The 18,948-nt window shown below is 39.7% G+C and overlaps 1 protein-coding gene across 2 annotated transcripts in view; it reads left to right on the forward strand.

Annotated features, from left to right (window-relative positions):
- LOC139721192 (uncharacterized) overlaps nt 1-18,948 on the forward strand; it is a 121,402-nt gene that overhangs the window by 87,709 nt on the left and 14,745 nt on the right. Inside the window, exons 2-3 of one of the 2 annotated variants that reach the window (XM_071632520.1) lie at nt 17,189-17,608; nt 18,490-18,843. In XM_071632520.1, the coding sequence (XP_071488621.1) occupies nt 17,189-17,608; nt 18,490-18,843 (774 nt within the window). Of the gene's footprint in view, nt 1-16,972; nt 17,609-18,489; nt 18,844-18,948 lie in introns of those variants that run through there. The other variant, XM_071632521.1, reaches the window with a different exon arrangement.

Genomic DNA, 18,948 nt, shown 5'->3' on the forward strand with positions numbered 1-18,948 from the left:
CTTCTTCAAAACCATTGCTTCTTCGATGCCGTCAATCGAACGTACTTCACCGCAGGATTGGCGCCTTTGAGAAATATGCTGGTCCCATTAAGAGCGTCAACATTAACCATGCCACGACAGATATCAAAAATATCATTGCCAAAATCCACAAAGTTTAACGACAACGGCTGCAAATAGGTTCAACGTTCAAGGTGAAAGGCGGGGAAGGAGTGTTACCTCACCACGCCCCTTCTCGAAAATGAGGTTATTATTTTGAAACGGGATGAAATACTAGTAAAGGGAGTGCAGCAAGGAAGAAGTGAAGGAGGAAATCGAGTAATGTGATCTCTCGTTATAGTGAAATTTGAAATCTTGCCATTTCCTATACCCTGAAATTAGAAACGAATGAATGAGTCATGCATGGATCTATGGTTTACAGACGTTTATATCAGTGCACATTTTCACTGCCATGAATATGAAATGAAGAATGGTGCCAAGAGTTAAAGAATTATATTTTGGTGTACAAAGGTTATGACAGTGACACTGGACTCAAATTTATTATTCAGTGCCAGAAACCAGAGCCCGTCTACACCCCAAATCTGTCATCGTCACTACCAGGAAGGTAGTCACAGCCTACACTGACGTAGGCCTATACTCTTTTCCCTTTTTTGGGTGGGTGGGGGGGGGGGGGGTGGGGGTGTTAGCATTGCTGTTGATATTACTAGAAACTGAGTGACCAAACTCTTCTTCTTATTTCTTTTTTTTTTTTTGCTAAGATTCATAATAGTCTAATATCACTTTACCATGGATATTTCACCGTAAATGTTTTTTCCTCTGTACAGATGTCAAAAACGTTTGGTTCAGGGAAAATAGGATTCCCGTCACTCTAGTCAAGGAGTTGGCAATATTTCCCTATGGTCCGCTATATTTTTTTTTTCTCGCCAGGGGAAGCAAAGAGATAGGAAAGACAAACAAAAAACTAGGTCTTCAGTCCTATTTCTCCCAAACAGGTGGTTCAGTGTGGCCAACAGCTGACCGGATACTCCCTCTCTTTGTCAAGCCATGACACGACGGAAACATTTTGTTTGTCTGCTTCTATGCGACTGTTGTTTCTGGAACGCTCATGTTGCTGAAGGACGAAGTTTGCTTTTTCTCGATGGTCTGTTAATTGGTCTGGTCAATCGTTTTGTCGAGTAATTACCTCTGTTTAAATAAATGACGCTGAGACGAAAGGGTATCATACTATTATGACGCATTTGCACAATATTATATCATCGCTATGTTTTGCGTAGTGAACGCATCATCCATGCTTGCTGGTGACTATTGATATTCTCTGTATGATGAAAGTCGAAACGAATGGCAGACAAGAGGCGTGAATGATTCTTACGTATTGTCACTGAGTACCTGTCCATGAGGAGCTGTAAACTGACTTCCGCCTTAGCATTTTGTCTGTATCCACACCTGGCTGAAAGACTTCAAGGCGAAATCGTCACCGGCATTAATTCAAAGGATGTGATACACATAGTTATACTTGTGAACTCCATCTCATAACAGACTACTATATTATCCTGGTCCTGTATAGCATTTGGACCCCTATGGAAACCAGCTCTGCTGATCAGGGTGTCCCACCCCATGAAGTGGCAATAAATTCAATAAACCGATCACTCATTTAACTATTAAGTATGGAAGTATTTCTTCTCAAAGTGTCTATGGAATATTGATGAGAGGATAATTATTATATGTGATGTGGATAATGCTACTGAGTGAACGAAAATCTTTAATGTTTCTTTACACCTTGAACAGGAGGTTGGGTCATGGTACCAGCACTGAGAAAGTTATAATTTCGAAACGGTGAGAAAATAAAGTCCAGACTCAAAGTCCCTTGGCCTCATCTGTTTTTCCACACTTTTTTTTTCTATTCCCTGTTTCCTCAGTTTCCCGCACTCTTTGTAGTTGTAAGCTTTTCCACCCCCTCTTTCCCCCTTCCCTCAGAGATACCCACATAATACATGCATAGTCTTTTCAGTGGGTACCTCCACTTCTTTCGCAGAGTGTATGAATAGGATTGTATTTTTTTTTTTTGTACTCATCACATAGACACGAACATGAACATGTTGTTATCTCCGGAGGGTTATGTATACTTTCAATGACACGCATGTCAAATTTTACATATTTTTTGTACATCCTTTTGAAAAAAAAGTGAAAATAAAGTTTGAAACATTGAATCATTGAATCATTGAATCATTAAATTCTAGAATAATTCAAAAATATAAGGCAACAATAAACCTTTGAAGAGCCTATTATGATCCACAAAAAGTGTATAATATGACGTATTCCATGTAGCCTACAAGCTATAATATACATATTTGTATGTCGTGTATGTACAAGTATGTATTTTGTGAATGGATGAAATCAAATCAAATCAAATTCTGAAAAAAGCACCAAGTGAATAACAAAACAAACCTAATGCCCACTGACGTGTTTCCATTAAAGGGTCGAAATCATAACAGTCCATTTGTGTAAGACAATCCATTCCATGCATTTACCTTTTAAAAATCGTTGCAATACTAAAACGTTTCTACTTTATAGTCAGTGTGTAATATTTCGAGGAAGTGAAGAGGAGAATAAAAACCACAAGCCACTCTATCAATATAAACTCAACCGATGTTGTGTGAAATGCGAGAATAAGACTAGTTTTCCCCTCCTACTTCAATATACTTTCAGAAGGGAATGAAGGCATGTGAAAGTATGGGAAGGCAAAGTTCACAATCATCTCGAAGATCTTGATTATGTATTTATTTGGTTTTCTGAGTTCAGCACAGCTATAATTCTTGTTATTCCGTGGAGAGCTCAGAAATGCGCAGAAACTGAGGACAATACGGATCGTTGAAGCCGGAAGTCATGACATTCATAAATCAGTTCGACCAAAAAGCTAAAAAAAAAAAAAAAAATGTAGAGGGATATTCGATCACTAAAGAAAGTGAAAGTTACCTCTACACATGCCCTTCGACTTGTTTATCTGATCACTTTAGAGAGAGACAATTGATTTCAAGATATTCCCTCCCCTGCCCTAATTTCCCCTTCTCGATATGCGTATGTAGCTGCCCCACGCCCTTGTTGAATCCAGTGTTTGCGCAGTTAAAGCCACTGTTTACCATTGGGAGCAGTGATTGAAAAAATGCATAGTTGATGCATATGTATAGTTCAGTTGTATCACAAAAGATCCTACCACATAAAAAGTTCGCAATAAAGCCACAAATATGAGGAAATATCACTATTTGTTTTCGATAAACCATAACTGTAGACGGTCTATCAAACGATTTTGATAGAATTATTGTTCAAATTTTGTATATTCAAGAATACTTAACATTGAATATACTGATTGATATTTTTAAATTGCTTGTTTCTATCCGAAACCCACGTTTTAGAACTATTATTTTTCAAGATTGACGTAACTCCAGCACACTTACCATGCTAAAAGAATTATCATATATGTCTGTGTGATTTCTGTGGTATCAAGGGAATTCTTGAACATGCCACCTTTTACCCCCTTGAGAAGGAAAACTATGAAATAATTTTGTAGTGTTTTCGGACAAAATACACTAGATGATTCGGACAATATCTGGTCATTAATAATTGTTATAAATAGGCTGGGCAATACATGCAGTGTAAGACAAGACAATAGCAGAGGGGACGGCAAAATTATCAGCCATATTGACTAGCATTTTACCAAACAGGGTATCATCAACATTAGTTTATCTGGCATCCGTGTTAGCGCAAGAAACCAATACCACCTTACTGGTATTGGTTTCGTCGTCTTTAGATATCATGATAATCACCGTGGTAACAAGACGTTATCGTATCAATAAGTGGTTCCACTTTACCATGATTTAGCAATTCCTTCTCGCCTGTCACCATTTCCTTAATTGGTATTGATCTTCATTTCACTATGATTTCGCAATTTTGCAGTTTCAGACACATCGTGTGAAGTGACAATCGAGAGTAAAGTTTGCTCGGTGGACACAAGGGGAAATTTGTTTTATGATATCAAAATTGGTCTTTCAAAATAAAGTGTCGAAATGGTGTCACACTTACAGGTACAAATTTCCCCTTTGCAGTCAAATTTCAAGGGTCTTCCGCCACGAGAAAGTGCTGAAAAATAAATAAAATAAAATGAGCGCATGTTTGGCCCCAGAACCTAATCCATTTCATCATCCCTTGTAATCCAGATTCTCTGGGTTGAGCTGCATTCAGCCAGCGTTTTTGCCGACTCACTGTTTAATTTGTATTTACTTGTCTATTTTTTTTTATTGAGATCTAACATACCGTCGTGGCTTTGCAGGAATCTTAATGATGTCATTATTAAGAGCTTTGATTGCTAGGTGGTATTTAGCTACCGAATGGCTTGTAAGCACTTGCAATATAAACTCAACTCCGGTACGATTTGACATAATATTCAGGCATAGACAGATCAATACCAAGTAGTTGTTGCTTTTTCTTTTTGTAGTTATATATTATGTGTTCTCTTTCTTTCCGAATTAGGGGATTTCTATGTAGCAATTCACCAAGGTATTTGGGAGAAAAACAAAGGAAATGTATAATTTAAATCTCAGAGCTCACAGGATTGCCCTTGACTTAAATCTGAAAGCTTGAGTCTTCGAACTTTTTCCAGTATGATGAAAGAAGTTGAATTGAATTGACTCTGCAGAATTGGGCATAAGCAGTATCTGTTCAATCCCCCCCCCCCCACCCTTCAGTCATATGCAATAAAATAGTCTATATGTATAATGGGGGTTACACGGGGAGCACTGTTATCCACAATCAACAGGTCCAGTACACCCTACTCATGCTATACATAATTATGATGTGCCACAAACCGTACATTATCTACAGCAAAATTGTCACAAGATACTCTGATTCAAGAAAAACAAGGTTCAGTCCTATGTAGCTTCAAATCGAAGTAAAAGTCGAGGATCCAAAAGAAAAAAAAATCCTTATGTCAATTTGCAAATCAATAGTCCGATTTCAGACAAAATGATAAGCTGAAATTCAAACAGTCGTAACTTTGTAATTACTATGACATCTCTTGTTTCTTACTGTTCGATTGTTCATGTCTGCTGCGTTTTAAAAATAATGACGTAAGGTAGAAGAAAGCATTGACCTTCAGCAAAATGATGTGCAGACCGTTTCTGCTTCAGCCTGTCTCACCACAAAACCCAGAGGGACATGATGGGCAAAATTTGGACTGTGAAAACAGGATGAGTTTCCTGAGATCATCGTCTGGACTCGGCACTGACCGAGAAAGAACTAGAGCCCGATGAGTATCGTGTATGACTGGAAATTTTGAATGAGCGTTTTGTTTTGTTTTGTTTTGTTTTGTTTTGTTTTGTGTCTTTTTTCACAATATCTTTCCAGTTTTAGCGACCGTTTAAAGCTGAATATAAGGCTTCAATAGACTAATTCTCTATTTAATTTGCTTTCTGAAGAAGAAAACGAAACAATGTGGGTAGCATGTGATGTATTGATTCATAATAATGTTTGGTAAAACTCGAAAGGAGTTCGTCTGGCAAACGAAACAATCGTGAAAATTTAATCCATGTGGGAGCACATATTGTACTCCAGATGTCATCCTCAATCTCCCGAAGGGTTCTTTCAAGCAAATGCCTTTCCAAGAATCTGGCGATCTGTGATGCGAAATTCGTGCTGCAGACAGTAAACACATCATTATTCAATTATCTCGTAATGTTTTCCTGTGCACTGAAGACATATACAAATTTATAACAGTCTTCTCTTTATCACCCTTCCCCTTCTTGTGGTACGATCACTAGATTCCCTCCGAAGTTGAGAATATGCTGTCTCTTTCTTACGTTTATGATTTAGGTGAGGAACACAATGTTTCCATTCTTCCTTTAATCATCTTTTTTTTTGGGGGGGGGGGGGGAATGATACTATCAAAGAGATATAATTACTTTCTGATGTAGCAGTGCGATGACACTATTGAGGAAAGTCTCAACAGATGAGATTGTCCTAAAATTCAGACGATGTTGAACGAGCGGTGACTTTGATATGAGCCTTTAAACCAGAAGCTTAGAGGGGATTATCAGATTATGGTAAAAAAAAAACAATCAATAAATCTAGGTTTTCTTGCTTTAAATGCCACAATGGGACCTTAGACAGGAATGGAATTATAGTTTAAACAAACAAACAAACAAACAAACAAACAAACAAACAAACATACATACATACAACCAAACAACATTGCATGACCCAATTCTTCAGCACAAGAGGAAATTCGATTTCTGTTGACATTTACCAGAGGGTCGGCCAGGAGTGGATCCCTGTTTGCACAGACAAACTTTCTCTCTCTCTCTGAACCGTGTGACTAGGCGATACATATAAAAATACATTCACAGTATTCCGATAAACTCGAGTTTTCGTCTTTTGTGGGCGCACTACATCCTGAATGCCAAGTTTAGGAGAAGGAAATCTGTCGTGTCTCTCGATAGAAACTTGACGCGCACAAGACAAGTCGAATACTACATGTATATAGATAAACGAAGCCTGGAAACAAAGTCATAACGAAAATAATTTCGTGGCTCATTTTTTACTTTGAATAAACTATTTTGAGAATCGTTGTATATACATTTTGCCACGTGTTTTTCTATCAGGTGTTCGTTTGCACTTAAACAGTGTAACCTCGTACATATACTAAGTACATTCAGACAGAGTCGAGTTTTTGTCTGTCGTGCGTGCATTGTAATTTTATTACGAATGCCAAGTTCAGCAGAAGGAATAAGTCATGTTTCTCGGTGGGACGTAATAGCTTGACGCGCATACTCCAAGAAAATAATCATGTCGAATCAAGACTAGATATAGTAAAAGCGAGAGAACAAAATCATGACGAAAATAATTTCTTGGCTCATTATTTACTTTGAAGGTATTATTTTCTCTATCTTTGTTTATCGTTGTGTGTCACATGTGTGTTTTCTTATCAGGTGTTTGTTTCCACTAAAACAGGGTGACTATGAGTAACACAAAAATATACTCAGACGAAGTCGGGTTTTTTGTTCGCGGGGTTCGCATTATACCCTGATATGAAAGAAATGCCAAGTTTGGCATAGAGGAAATTAGTCATGTTTCTCGATCGAACGTCATAGCCTGGCGCACGCAGTTCAAGACTATATCTAGGTTAACAAAACTGCAAAATAAAGTCATTACTTGATATCTTTTGGCTCGTTATTTTATTTTGAAGAGACCATGTTGTGTATTAGGTGTCCATTTCCAATAAATTAATGGTCCGTGTGTGTCACAACGAAGAAATTTAATGAGTCAAGATTGGATTGTTGATAATTCCTTCTCACGAACATTGTACTCTCTTTCTCTGGACATCATGGGAGCCAATGAAATAGATATTCGGAGAGAATGGAGAGGAGAGCACGAGATAATGAGTAAGACGAGTTCAAAAATCAAGAAAGTTAGGACATTTGCTGTATAGTTTCGCCTTCCACTTAAACATCTGTCCATGGGTTGTAGTGAAACTGGTTTCTCAGAAGAAAGTTTCCAAAATCATTCTGACATGAGGCATGTCTCAAAATGCCAGCTGGGAATGAAAAGGGAAAGAGGAGGAGGGGAACAAATAAGGGGCGGGGGGGGGGGGGGAGGGGAGAGACACAGTCACACACACACACACACACACACACACACACACACACACACACACACACACACACACACACACACACACACACACACACACACACACAAAACACCGTATCTCTCTCTCAAAAAAAGAGCCCAACCCTTCCCGATCTTGCCGTTATAGTTACACTGCTGATGGATAACAATGTACGAATACCGTGGATGTAGCATGATGTCTATTCAGTTCCATTGTATCATTCCGGAGGATATTTCGTTTTCTTCTTCTCCAATTTGTCATGGAATTACTTGAAACAAAGCTCAGGGGGTAGAGGCGATCGAGCATGGGGATACTTTCACAGACCTCAGGAAAGCCAAAAGAAAAAAACAATTGAAGTGCTTAAGTGTGTTGACTGATTAACTGCAAATCCTCTTTCCAGACCACCCATAGACAACCTTTTGATATTCATACAAAACAAGATGACGGCTAAAAGGAGCGACCGTTTAGCGGCACTGATTCAGTACACCGTCCTGCTGCTTGTGTAAATATTATCGCGCGTTTCCGAGACTATTTATATGGCAGTTTGCTCACACAGTTTGAACCAGGGGCGCGACATGGAAGTCGGTGCGAAGCCATCGAAGTTGTAAATCCGTCGGCAACTTTAAGGAGTGAAAGAAATGAGTTATTTATGCCACTTATCGTCAAGTCAATCTCAGATTTTATAAATTATGAAGGAGCATGTAGAGCGGAATTCCATTTTGTTACGATTTTTTTTTTCATGACGGACCAAAGTTGATACCTGTATGATCAAGAAAAGTAAAAAACAAAAACAAAAACAAACAAATAAACTAAACACCAACAAAAAGACTTGCACGTGTATGTGAATATGTGTCCGTGAATAAATGTGTGCTTGCTTGTGTGTGCATGTGCGTTAATTGCGTGCGTGTGTGATGATTTTGTCCGTATTTGCATATAAGAAAATAGAGATGATGGCTATAACGTGATACAATAATCACATAATATCGTTCAAAAAGGGTAATATGAACGGTACAATTACGAAACATCTGTCGGAGGAACAGCCTAAAGGTGTACAGGAAGATACTCAACCTTAACACTTTAACAACCTTAATCTAAGAGGGCTGTGAATGTGACCTTGCCCCATATTGGTGGAGAGAGATTTCTTTAATGTTAGGGAAATGTTTTTCCCCTGCTTGATTTCGCATCGAGGGTGTTAAGGTTGACGTCAATGTCATTTTGCAGATCCTAGGATTCGTCAGGCTCCCACGTGACCTGAAGGGGGAAAACCCCCGTCGACAAACATTCCGCTGTGAGGAAGCTTCAGCAAATGAGCGCGTGGTTCATGGCTTTTAAGTGACAAAGACCAATGAGGAGATAGGACCTGATAGGAGCAGGCAGCGACAGGAAATTCCACGGCAACTGACTTGCGCCACGGAGATAAAATCCTTTTGGTGACTCACGTCTTCAGTCTTGTAGGGATTTTAGCCCAACATTGTCAAGTTTTATTAAATCCAGAATATTGGCTCATGCTGATAGACGACTTGTCTATAGTCTGATAGACGTGAATAATGGTCCGAACATCTTTTTGATGAAACATTTTAGTTTGTATCGTTCCTTCTCGCCTTTTATCCTTTCCATGCAACATGGAACAGACGAGATTATTAAATGTGAATCTTTAAATCTTAAAGATAAAAAGTCATGAATCTTAAATTCTAGGATTATGATGGTACCTGCTCTTGAGCAGATATTGAGCAGATACCTGAAGACTGCAAAAGCAACTTGGGAATAAAGATTTTAAACAATAGGGTGTAAATCATTACCAGTTACGTTCCAAACTTCAATAATTATGTTCATCTTGTGTAATGGTATACCTGAAAGTGGTACACCGGTATAAGTGAAAGTGGAAATAAATGTAAATCATAACTCACAAAGGTAAAGAATTTGGAAAATTGTGGCTTAGGAGAGTTGCGGTTTAATCTCGTAACTATTGCGAGCTTCTATGTTGCAATTCCTCTAAAAATGCTGTTACTATTAAATACCTTCTCAATTTCGATGAAATTTTCATCGAAATTGAGAAGGTAAATGCATTTTGTATAGAAGGCTCCCAGCTTCTTATACAATTGATGATTTTCAAATTTGGATAATCATCGTCATAACATCAAATATGGTTGAAATTGTATGGGGTGAGGATGGGGTGGGGAAAGGGGAGGCGTGTCTTAGAACACTGCTGGGTTCTATCCCGACATTTAAACACTTCCGCACATTCAAATTTGTGGCACCACTGGTTCTCGTACTTAAAGGCATAATTTACCATTTGCGGAAGAAACAAAGGCCAAGCATTAGTGCTTTGAAATAGTTCTAAAATGTGAGTTAGAGATAGAAACAACCACTGTCAGAATTCAAATCCGCATAACCGACGTATTGTTAAATACATTAAATGTGAAACAATAGTTATAATAAAAATGTTTCCAGACTAAACCGTCTACAGTTATGGTTATGGTTATCTCCTTATATATTAGGCTTTATTGCAAAAATTTTGTGGATGTTTTGTCAAACAACAGACCTACACATATGCGCCAAATGTGATATCTTGAACATTTTTTTTTAAATCACTGCTCCCAAAGGTAAACAGGACCTTTAACAAGAACCAGTTCAATCCCCTATGTAAAATGATGGTTTAAAGCTGCTTAAAAATGCCATTCAAATAAGTGTGAGAGGAAATGGGGAGTGTTCGCAAACATTATTTGTTACTTCAATAATGTCTAACAGCAATTATTGCAGCAATTTATTTTTTTTAGGGAAAAATCATCCTGGTGGTTACACCGTGAAGCTACAAATAGCTTCATAGTTACACCCACTTAAAACAAAAATAAAGAAGACGAAATCTCTACAGTCATGCGACCGCTCAAAAGAGGAAGGAGTTAGCTATATCATGTGGAAATGTTGAAACAAATTACCGAATTATCTCAATAGAACGAAGTGAAAAGTTTCGCAATGCGGACATGTAAACAAGAACGAAAAATTCCCTATTAAGATACAATGTTATCTGAATAGAAAGTGACAACGGATAGTCACTTACTGGTACTTACCAGATAGCCATCAGTGATAATGGTAATGATGGCATGATACCCTTTCATGTCCATGTATGGTTCCTATGAATATTTACTGTCCCAGATCCAATCTCTAAACAATGCAGTGATCGTGATCGTGATACCACGAGAAATCAATCTGAAATGAAGAAGGGGGGGGGGGGGCAGAATGCATCTTCATTCATTCCTTTGTAATTCCATAGATGGGCATTGATATCTGACGAATAGAAAATAAAACAAAAATGATATTATTCAAACACCAAACTCGAAAGATCTATTTGTGATACTGAGTTTCTCTGAACTCCCTCCCCCTCTTCTGTCCCCCCCCCCTCTCTCTCTTTCTGTCTTTGTTTCTTTCTCCCTCTCCCTCTCCTGCACTTTCACAAAAAAGACTATCAAAACCAGTTTAGGACATTCGAAAGGGAAAGTCTAAGAAATGTATTGCTCTTTTTTTTTGTTTCCACACGTGACAGCATTACAATTCAAACTTTATACGTGAACTGCCATGATGCAATATGAGGCCACAATGTTATTTTTTATATCTAAAGTTTCGGTCCCACGTTGGAGGGACGTTTTCAACCACAGTTACCATGGTTACAATTCTGAGAAAGCAGCAAACAAATGTAGGCCTATATATACATTTGATCCTTTATTAAACATGCACCATTTTTAGATAAGTTTTGGTCTTCATTTCAAAGAAAAATCGTCTGGTCAGTTCGATCTTTTCCTTTTTCTTCCCAACATGTGATATCATCGATATAAACGATTCATAATAGTATACTAGTACGTTACACGGGGTGATGCAATATGCTGTCACGTGTTATTTTTGAGATTGAGGAAGTTGCAGACACATGTTGAAATGACGTTTTACAGATTAGGCCTACATGCTTCCAGGGAGGATATAGATTCTAAATTGTCAGAAAAGATAATAAAACTCATACGTAGGCCAACATACTCTTCCTTCTTTTCTTTGATCGAAAAATAACTGCATTCGTCCTGTTTACCTACCATAATTGGCACTCGGAGCTCATGCAGACCAATACTGGTACTTTTTTTTTCTGTTTTAACAATGCGGTTAACATTTGACTGTCTGCCAGAATGTATGAGGGAAAATGTGTTACCACTAACATTATCTTGTCAGAACAAGCTATATCCAAGCAGTTTCTTTCGCGAGTCTCGCCCGTCACTTAGACTGGGGTTTGCTTTATTTCTCAACGAATACTCATGCTGGCTAAATCAACCATGAACTCTTTTTTTTTTGAATACTCTCATGCTTTGAATGACAATGGGGATTATATTCACATAGAATTACGTTAATAATGCAATGTACCCCCAGTCAAATTTTGGAGCAGACACAAGACATCGCTAAATCGGTGAGAAATGGTCAGGTATAAACATTTAACTTTGGTGAGCTTTGATGTCTAAAATCGATCAATAGATGCAGGTATATTATTCCTAAGATGTACGCCTCGAAATCATTAGTTGAAATGCTTCATTGTATAGAAAACAAATCTTCAAGAGCATAATATTATGTTCTCATTAATTATTCGGTCGAAGGAAGGTTCTTAGAATCTGAACGCTCTGGTTGTTTTAACGGTTGTGCGTTATAGCCATAACGTGCCACAGTGGCGGCACTTCTCGCATAAGATTCTTGACTGTTTAGTTTAAGGTCCCGAGTTCAAATCCCATCAAGTGTCCACGTCCTTGGACAAGATGTTTTTACCCGCCATGTCTCTCTCCACCCAGGTGTATATGCTGATGCTGTGGGTAATAATAATGGCAGGATCTTCTGACAGAGCAGCGACAACACTGAATGAGGCTACCCTGGATCAGAAAGACAATATCATTATATAATATCCCTGATACATTTTTGTTGTCGTTAAACAAGATCATTGCCCGGATGAAGGTATCATTGACATATTGTGACCGTGAAAGGGATTGTCTGCGGACTGATGCAGCTAGTGAAACCTTTAAATGTTTGCGCTCTTCTACATGGAGAGAAATCTAGCAGGTGGATGTTGACAAGGCTATAGGATACTGTTAGTCATCCGGGATAAGGCGCGGGTGACCCCATAACATAACTGCAGCTTCCACCCTCTCTTTACTGATCTCTGTAGACATCCCTATTATACTTGCAATAGATTGTTCACTCGTTGTTCTCCAGACCAACCCATGTTCTGCTCACCCAGGACAAGGGGTGCAAACAAAACCCCCACGTCTTATTCAATAGCGACGCCGGGTTTCACAGTCGCGTGGACGACTGTCGAGGAATGTCTAGCAAAACCTCAACAATCCTTCGACTCCGTCAATTGTTTGATCACTCAGAAAAACGTGCCCACTTTCCTGATGATCTCACAGCTCCTTTGCTTGGCCGCATGACTCTCACTGAGCCCGAGGTTCCCCTACACCCACCTAAAGGGTTTCGCGTACGGAGGACTCAAGGAGGTCAGGAAACCTCAGATTCCAAATCTTGCCTTAAAAGCAAACCGCTGGAATGTCTTAAATGTTTTCTTATATCAAGTTTCTTTCTTTTATCATACCGTTGAGTGTATATTACTTATGTGTGTGCCTTGATTTCTCTACGTATATGACGTAATCGCAGACATGTTGAGATTATGCTATGACGCAGTGTCGAAACATTAATAGATAATTAATTTTGTTGAACTAAATGGTCACTTTAGAAATCGAATTTGCTTAACTGAACGGCCCAAACTTGCAGAAAACAAAGTAAAACACAAAGGATAAATGAGTGAGTGAACGAATGACTAGATAGATAGGTAGATAGATAGATAGATAGATAGATAGATAGATAAGTTTATTACACCCCCCTGATTACACTAACCAGGGTCTACCTCCCTGCACTAACTACCACCAGCGCTCGCCTAGTTCCTCCTTGCTACCACAAGGGCATACATCGTAAGGTGAAATCATTTCCACCCCTTGCAGGAATTTGGAGTCACGATCATTTGATTTCTGTCACTTTGCTTCGGAAACTCCTTTAAGCTACCTTTGGGGTGAGTTATTTCTGGTTCAGTCTGATGTGTACATAAAAATGTTGTGCTTGGAGCAGAGGGGTAATTGCACTATTGCATACTTGCCATCTTGTAAAGTAGGCGCTAGAGGCGCCACGGAGAGACAGAGAAATCCGGGGGAGGGTAGGGAAAAGGGGAGTTAGAAGGAGGGAGCGAGAGAAAGATAGAGAGAAACTAACCCAGCAAAAAGACGCAACTAAAAGTCACATCCAAAGTTGTGGTAGCTACTTACTTGTGCCCCATAAATACGCTATCCCTTCCGAAATCATGAAAATTGATACTTCATGGGTCCCCTATCCCCCCCCCCTCAAACTTCATCCCCGCCTCCTGTTCCACCAAAGAAAAAACGTTTGATTTGAAAAAGCCTTCTGTCGCGTCGCTTCGAACTTGCATCGGCATTAAATACTTTTTTAAATCCGTTTAAAGTGACGAGGAATTACATTTCTTTCTCTATTCTTTCTTTCTTTCTTTCTTCCTTTCTTTCTCTCTCTCTTTCTTTGTTTCTTTCTTTTTTCTTTCTTTGTTTCTTTCTTTGTTTCTTTCTTTCTCTTGTTCTTTCTTTCTTTAATTCTAATCATAGTCTGAGAGTGCTCTCGACACTGTCGTGTCATTGCACTCTGCCGGTAGGAGCCCAGCCGGGTGAGCTGTGCCGCGATGCGGTCCCCCGCGACCTCCTCTACTCTGGAACATGAATGTTTTAGGCCAAGTCCCTCACCTTGATCTAGTCAATGACTTCGAGCATAAATCTCTCGGTGTGCCACCCTGTCTTACTGCGTAACCACCATGGTTTTTACCTCCTTGATCTTGAATAGGAAACACGCTGCATAAATTACTGTAAACACACCAAAATTTATTGCCTGAAAGCCGCTGTAGGGATTGTCCCAACACGCCGCTTTGCTATTATACTTGAAGACATGATGTGCGTAGGCGGGGCCTGGCTGCAGACACTTTCCCTTGCCAAAGACTGCAACTTTGGATTGGTAGACATTTTCGAGCGGTTTTATGCTACTTTTTGGAGACCATGGAAATGGGGTGATCGCGCCATCAAACTGGTAAGATCACTGTGACCTTGGAAGCAATGATGGCGTGATTAGTGCTCGTTGTAATATCATCATAGCCAAATTATTTTCGGATTCACCGGATTTCTATCGCAAACTCTCCTCGAGTCAGGTCTCATAGATTATCGCTGAAAAAGAAGTTTCTGAATGGATAAAACATAATTATGTCTACAAGTCAATCAAATGATTCAACGAATGATGTCGCAAAGAAATCAAGAAATGAAATAATGGTAACAACAACAGCAAAAAATAGCAAGATTTAGATTAAGCTAAACGAATTTGTTGTAGTTATTGGCATTGTCGTGTAGGCCACCTAAAAGCCGGGTTTGTTTACTTATTTGTTTGTTTACTTCTTGTTTGTTTGTTTGTTTGTTTCTTACCTTTTTGAGAAGGCAAATTAACCATTTTGTGTCGGTCTGCATTTGAAAAGCCTAAATTTAATGTCCATGCACTCTTTTCTCTCTCTCTCTCTCTATCACAGAGACTTTCTGACGTGCGTAATGTAATTTGTTGAATGCTATAATGGTGACCATACAAGAGATGACCATTGTGCAATGTATCAAAATGTGTGTTCAGATCATGACAAAATCACACAGAGCACAAGAACTCTTTAGTTAGTGTTTTTTTCCTCAGCACTGTTGAAGATGAGATTCCTCAAAAGCTTTAATCTCCATTCTTATTTACTGTTATTTTGGCTTTAACGCTTGAGACTCTACAATCCAATTTTTATACTTCTGACCGTTAAGTCACACACAATCCACAACGTCTGAAGAGAGAAAGTCCTGTCCATCTTCACTCTCCGTTTTTCTTTCTATTCTCGATTTCTGTTTTTTCTTCACTTTCAAACCCACAATCTCTTTCCTGCAAATTGCAAGTCAATATCCGAGAATGACTCAACTTCAATCTCCCCTGAATGTTTAGAGTATGATTTATTATATGAAATCGACTTACACTGCAGGGAATAGCAACCCGGCCATGTTCGGCGATTTCATCTCATCACAACTTCCATCACCCCATACCATGCAATGCGTGTTTATCATTTGAAACAAATTGCAGTGCAGGGTTAATGATAATGGATGCCTTATCGTGAGTTGCTGTAAATCCCTGTATATTTAGGTAGAAAATAGAGTAGTAGATTTCAATATAGGCCTATATCTTCTTTTTATTGTCATCTATTAAAGTCACAATTTACCATTTGCAGACGAAACAAAAACCTAGCTTTTGTGCTTCAAAATAGTTTTAAAATGTGTGAGGGATAGAAACAACCAGCGTAAAAAAGTCAATCAGTATAATCAATGTTAAATTATTGTTAAATGTTAGAAATGTGAACAACAGATATAATAAGATTGTGTCTAGACTAAACCGTCTACAAAAATAGTGATATCTCCTTACAGTTTAGGCTTTATTGCAAAATTTTTATATGGCAGGATGTTTTGTGATACTACTGACCTACACATATGCATCAAATGTGATCATTCGAACATTTTTGAAATCACCGTTCCCAAAGGTAAACAATACCTTTAACTTTTCGTAACCGTAAGGGCTAATTTTAGTAGGGTTTTACTATAATTTGGAACCGTCTTACATGCCTTTTCATTTATGTACGTCACGGGAGTGGGCGATAGGTACTCTTTCTGTGTCGAGCACGTCAGATAACCGATGTCTTGAAAACCCGACGATGATACTTCATATCCGCGCGTTCCTCTGGTGATATCACGGTGACGTAGAAGGGGAGCACCGTTTCGCGAGCGCGCTGAGTCGCGACTGGCGTACAGATCAGATTTCGTTGGTCTATCAATAGGCATTACATGACTGTCGCGCTGAGCTGGGCGGTCGGCCGGAATTTGTCGGTGAAGAGCAGTATCCAATAGGCTTTTCGCTTCACTTCATCTGCTCATTGCTTCTTAAGCCGGAGTGAATCATTTTAATACACGTTAACCACCGACGGGCATTTTCTACTGCATTGCACTGAAAAAGTTTTTTGCCTCTGCGAGTATAGCCACCCCTATAATTCCCGGAATGACACGGTCACACCATCACTGAGTGCGCTCGCATCATGACAATAGTGTATTAATACGCGTTCTTGAGAGCTGCGAAACAGATACATGTTGCTCGTCAGCCGGAGAGGACGGCATGCGCGTACCGCTTGGCGGATTTTTAATCAGGATATAATCCAAAGTGAAGTGAAGCGAACTGTCAGTCTGAACTTGACACAGATTAAAACGTCGTGTCCAGCGAGTGTTTGTGGAGCAAGTAAATTGGAATACAAAATGTTATCAAACAGAAGAAGTATACTGGACAGGAGGACTATGTCGAAAGTGGGGCTTTCAGTTGTTCTTGGATTGATGTCATATGTTTTGTCATGTTGTGCCCTAGATGATGGCCAGCTAAGACTCAAGGGCATGCACAACGGTGAGGGGATCGTCGAAGTGTGGTATCGGACTCGATGGGGTCAGCTGTGCGCCAGTCGCTGGACAATGACGGAAGGCGACGTGGCGTGCAGGCAACTCGGCTACGAAGGCGTGACGAGGGTCATGAGAGTGTCGCCCGGCGACGAGAATATTGAGCTTCAAGTCGTACTCAACGGGACGGAGTGCCGGGGGTCGGAGTCGATGCTCGCCGAGTGTCGGCATTTGGGCTTTGGGAATTACACGGAATCTTGCCAGCCGGTGGAACTACCGTGGGTCTCCTGCATCGGAGCAGAATCTCCCCCGAGAGCAACTGTCGGCGAAACGCATACCGAGCTTGCCAACGACGTGCCCGCGGCATCGGGGAGAGTGCTGGATACTCCCACCAGTATGTGACTTAATCCCTCTCAAGTGTTTAATACATAATGATATAGACAGTAATCTCACATCTCTTTTCAACAATTATCCGATGTAATTGATCCATAATTATCATCACACATTGTTAGTACTCTTTGCTTATTTGATACTCAAAGAGCGAGTAGTGTTTTTACCGGTAAATGCATATAACATGGGGTACAATTTTTGAGCTGGCGTTAGATGGCGCCAAAGCCATTGGGGTTTGAGTTACAGAAGTTACTTGATCCTTGGGTGTAACAATATTACTGGGAAATGAAATGTTTTTTTGTTTTGTTTTTTCAAACCCGTCCTGTGAAGTGTTTTTGTTAGTTTGTTTTGTGTTTGTTTTCGCTTGTTTTGTTTTGTTCTATGGATGCCTTCTTCCATGGTTGAAACAATGTAAATGTAACGGCACATTACATTACTCATTGTCTGAAGTGAAGTTTATACAACGACAGGTTTCATTTTAGTGGCAGCAATAACTAAAATTTATGTTGTTGTTTTTTTTCTGCAAACAAAGAAGTGACCTTACCATTGAAACTGACAAATAAACACTTGTACAGTTTGTATGAATAAATCTTTGTATAGTCCACCAGCCAAAGAAGAAAAAGGAAATTTGCCTCGACTCCAATCCATTTTTGTTTGTTCAGTTTCGGAGTCGTGTATTTTAGTTTCCAAATTATACGAGTAATGTTAGAAGCCTCAAAATAATATTGCTGTTACACTGTTTCCATTAAGGAGGGGATATGATTCTAGAACACAATTTTCCATTATAAGACCAAAATGCGGAAATTTTAAGACAGCTCCTCCCTTCTGTGAAGGCTATTAAATGCATTTAACAGAGAGAACGTTTTTGTGTCTGTCTTTAAAAAGCTGAGCCAGTAAGAGCCCTCCCACCAGTAACCATTACTGATGTGACAAGCGACCGCGTCACGCTTAGCTGGCAAGACTGGTATGACCACCTCCTCCAAATGAGCGACCGCACCGTTCACCGCGTACGCATCGTCATCAAGTATCGCCGCGTCACGGATGCTGACGTTCAGGGAGAAGAGTCGTATACCGTCGCCGCCGAGACGCCGACCTACTGGACCCACTACACGATCACCGGACTGCAGGAACTGGCTGCCTACGAGTTCGTGGTCGAATCTATTCGTCGGGATATAATCATGGGCGGTGAGGTGGTGGAGGTGTCGAGCGCGCCCGTTATCGTGCGCACAACATGCAGAGGTAAGAAGGTAGAATGACTATTGTATTAGTATGGTAACGCTCCTCTTTCCGTGTGTGACATGACCGTTAGATAAGAAAGAATACACTTTTTCAAAGACGTCATGA

This window comes from Diadema antillarum, unplaced genomic scaffold (genome assembly GCF_040938485.1).
Source record: "Diadema antillarum isolate AM-2024a unplaced genomic scaffold, OU_Dant_1.0 scf00000139, whole genome shotgun sequence".
NCBI classification, from domain to species: Eukaryota; Metazoa; Echinodermata; class Echinoidea; order Diadematoida; family Diadematidae; genus Diadema; species Diadema antillarum.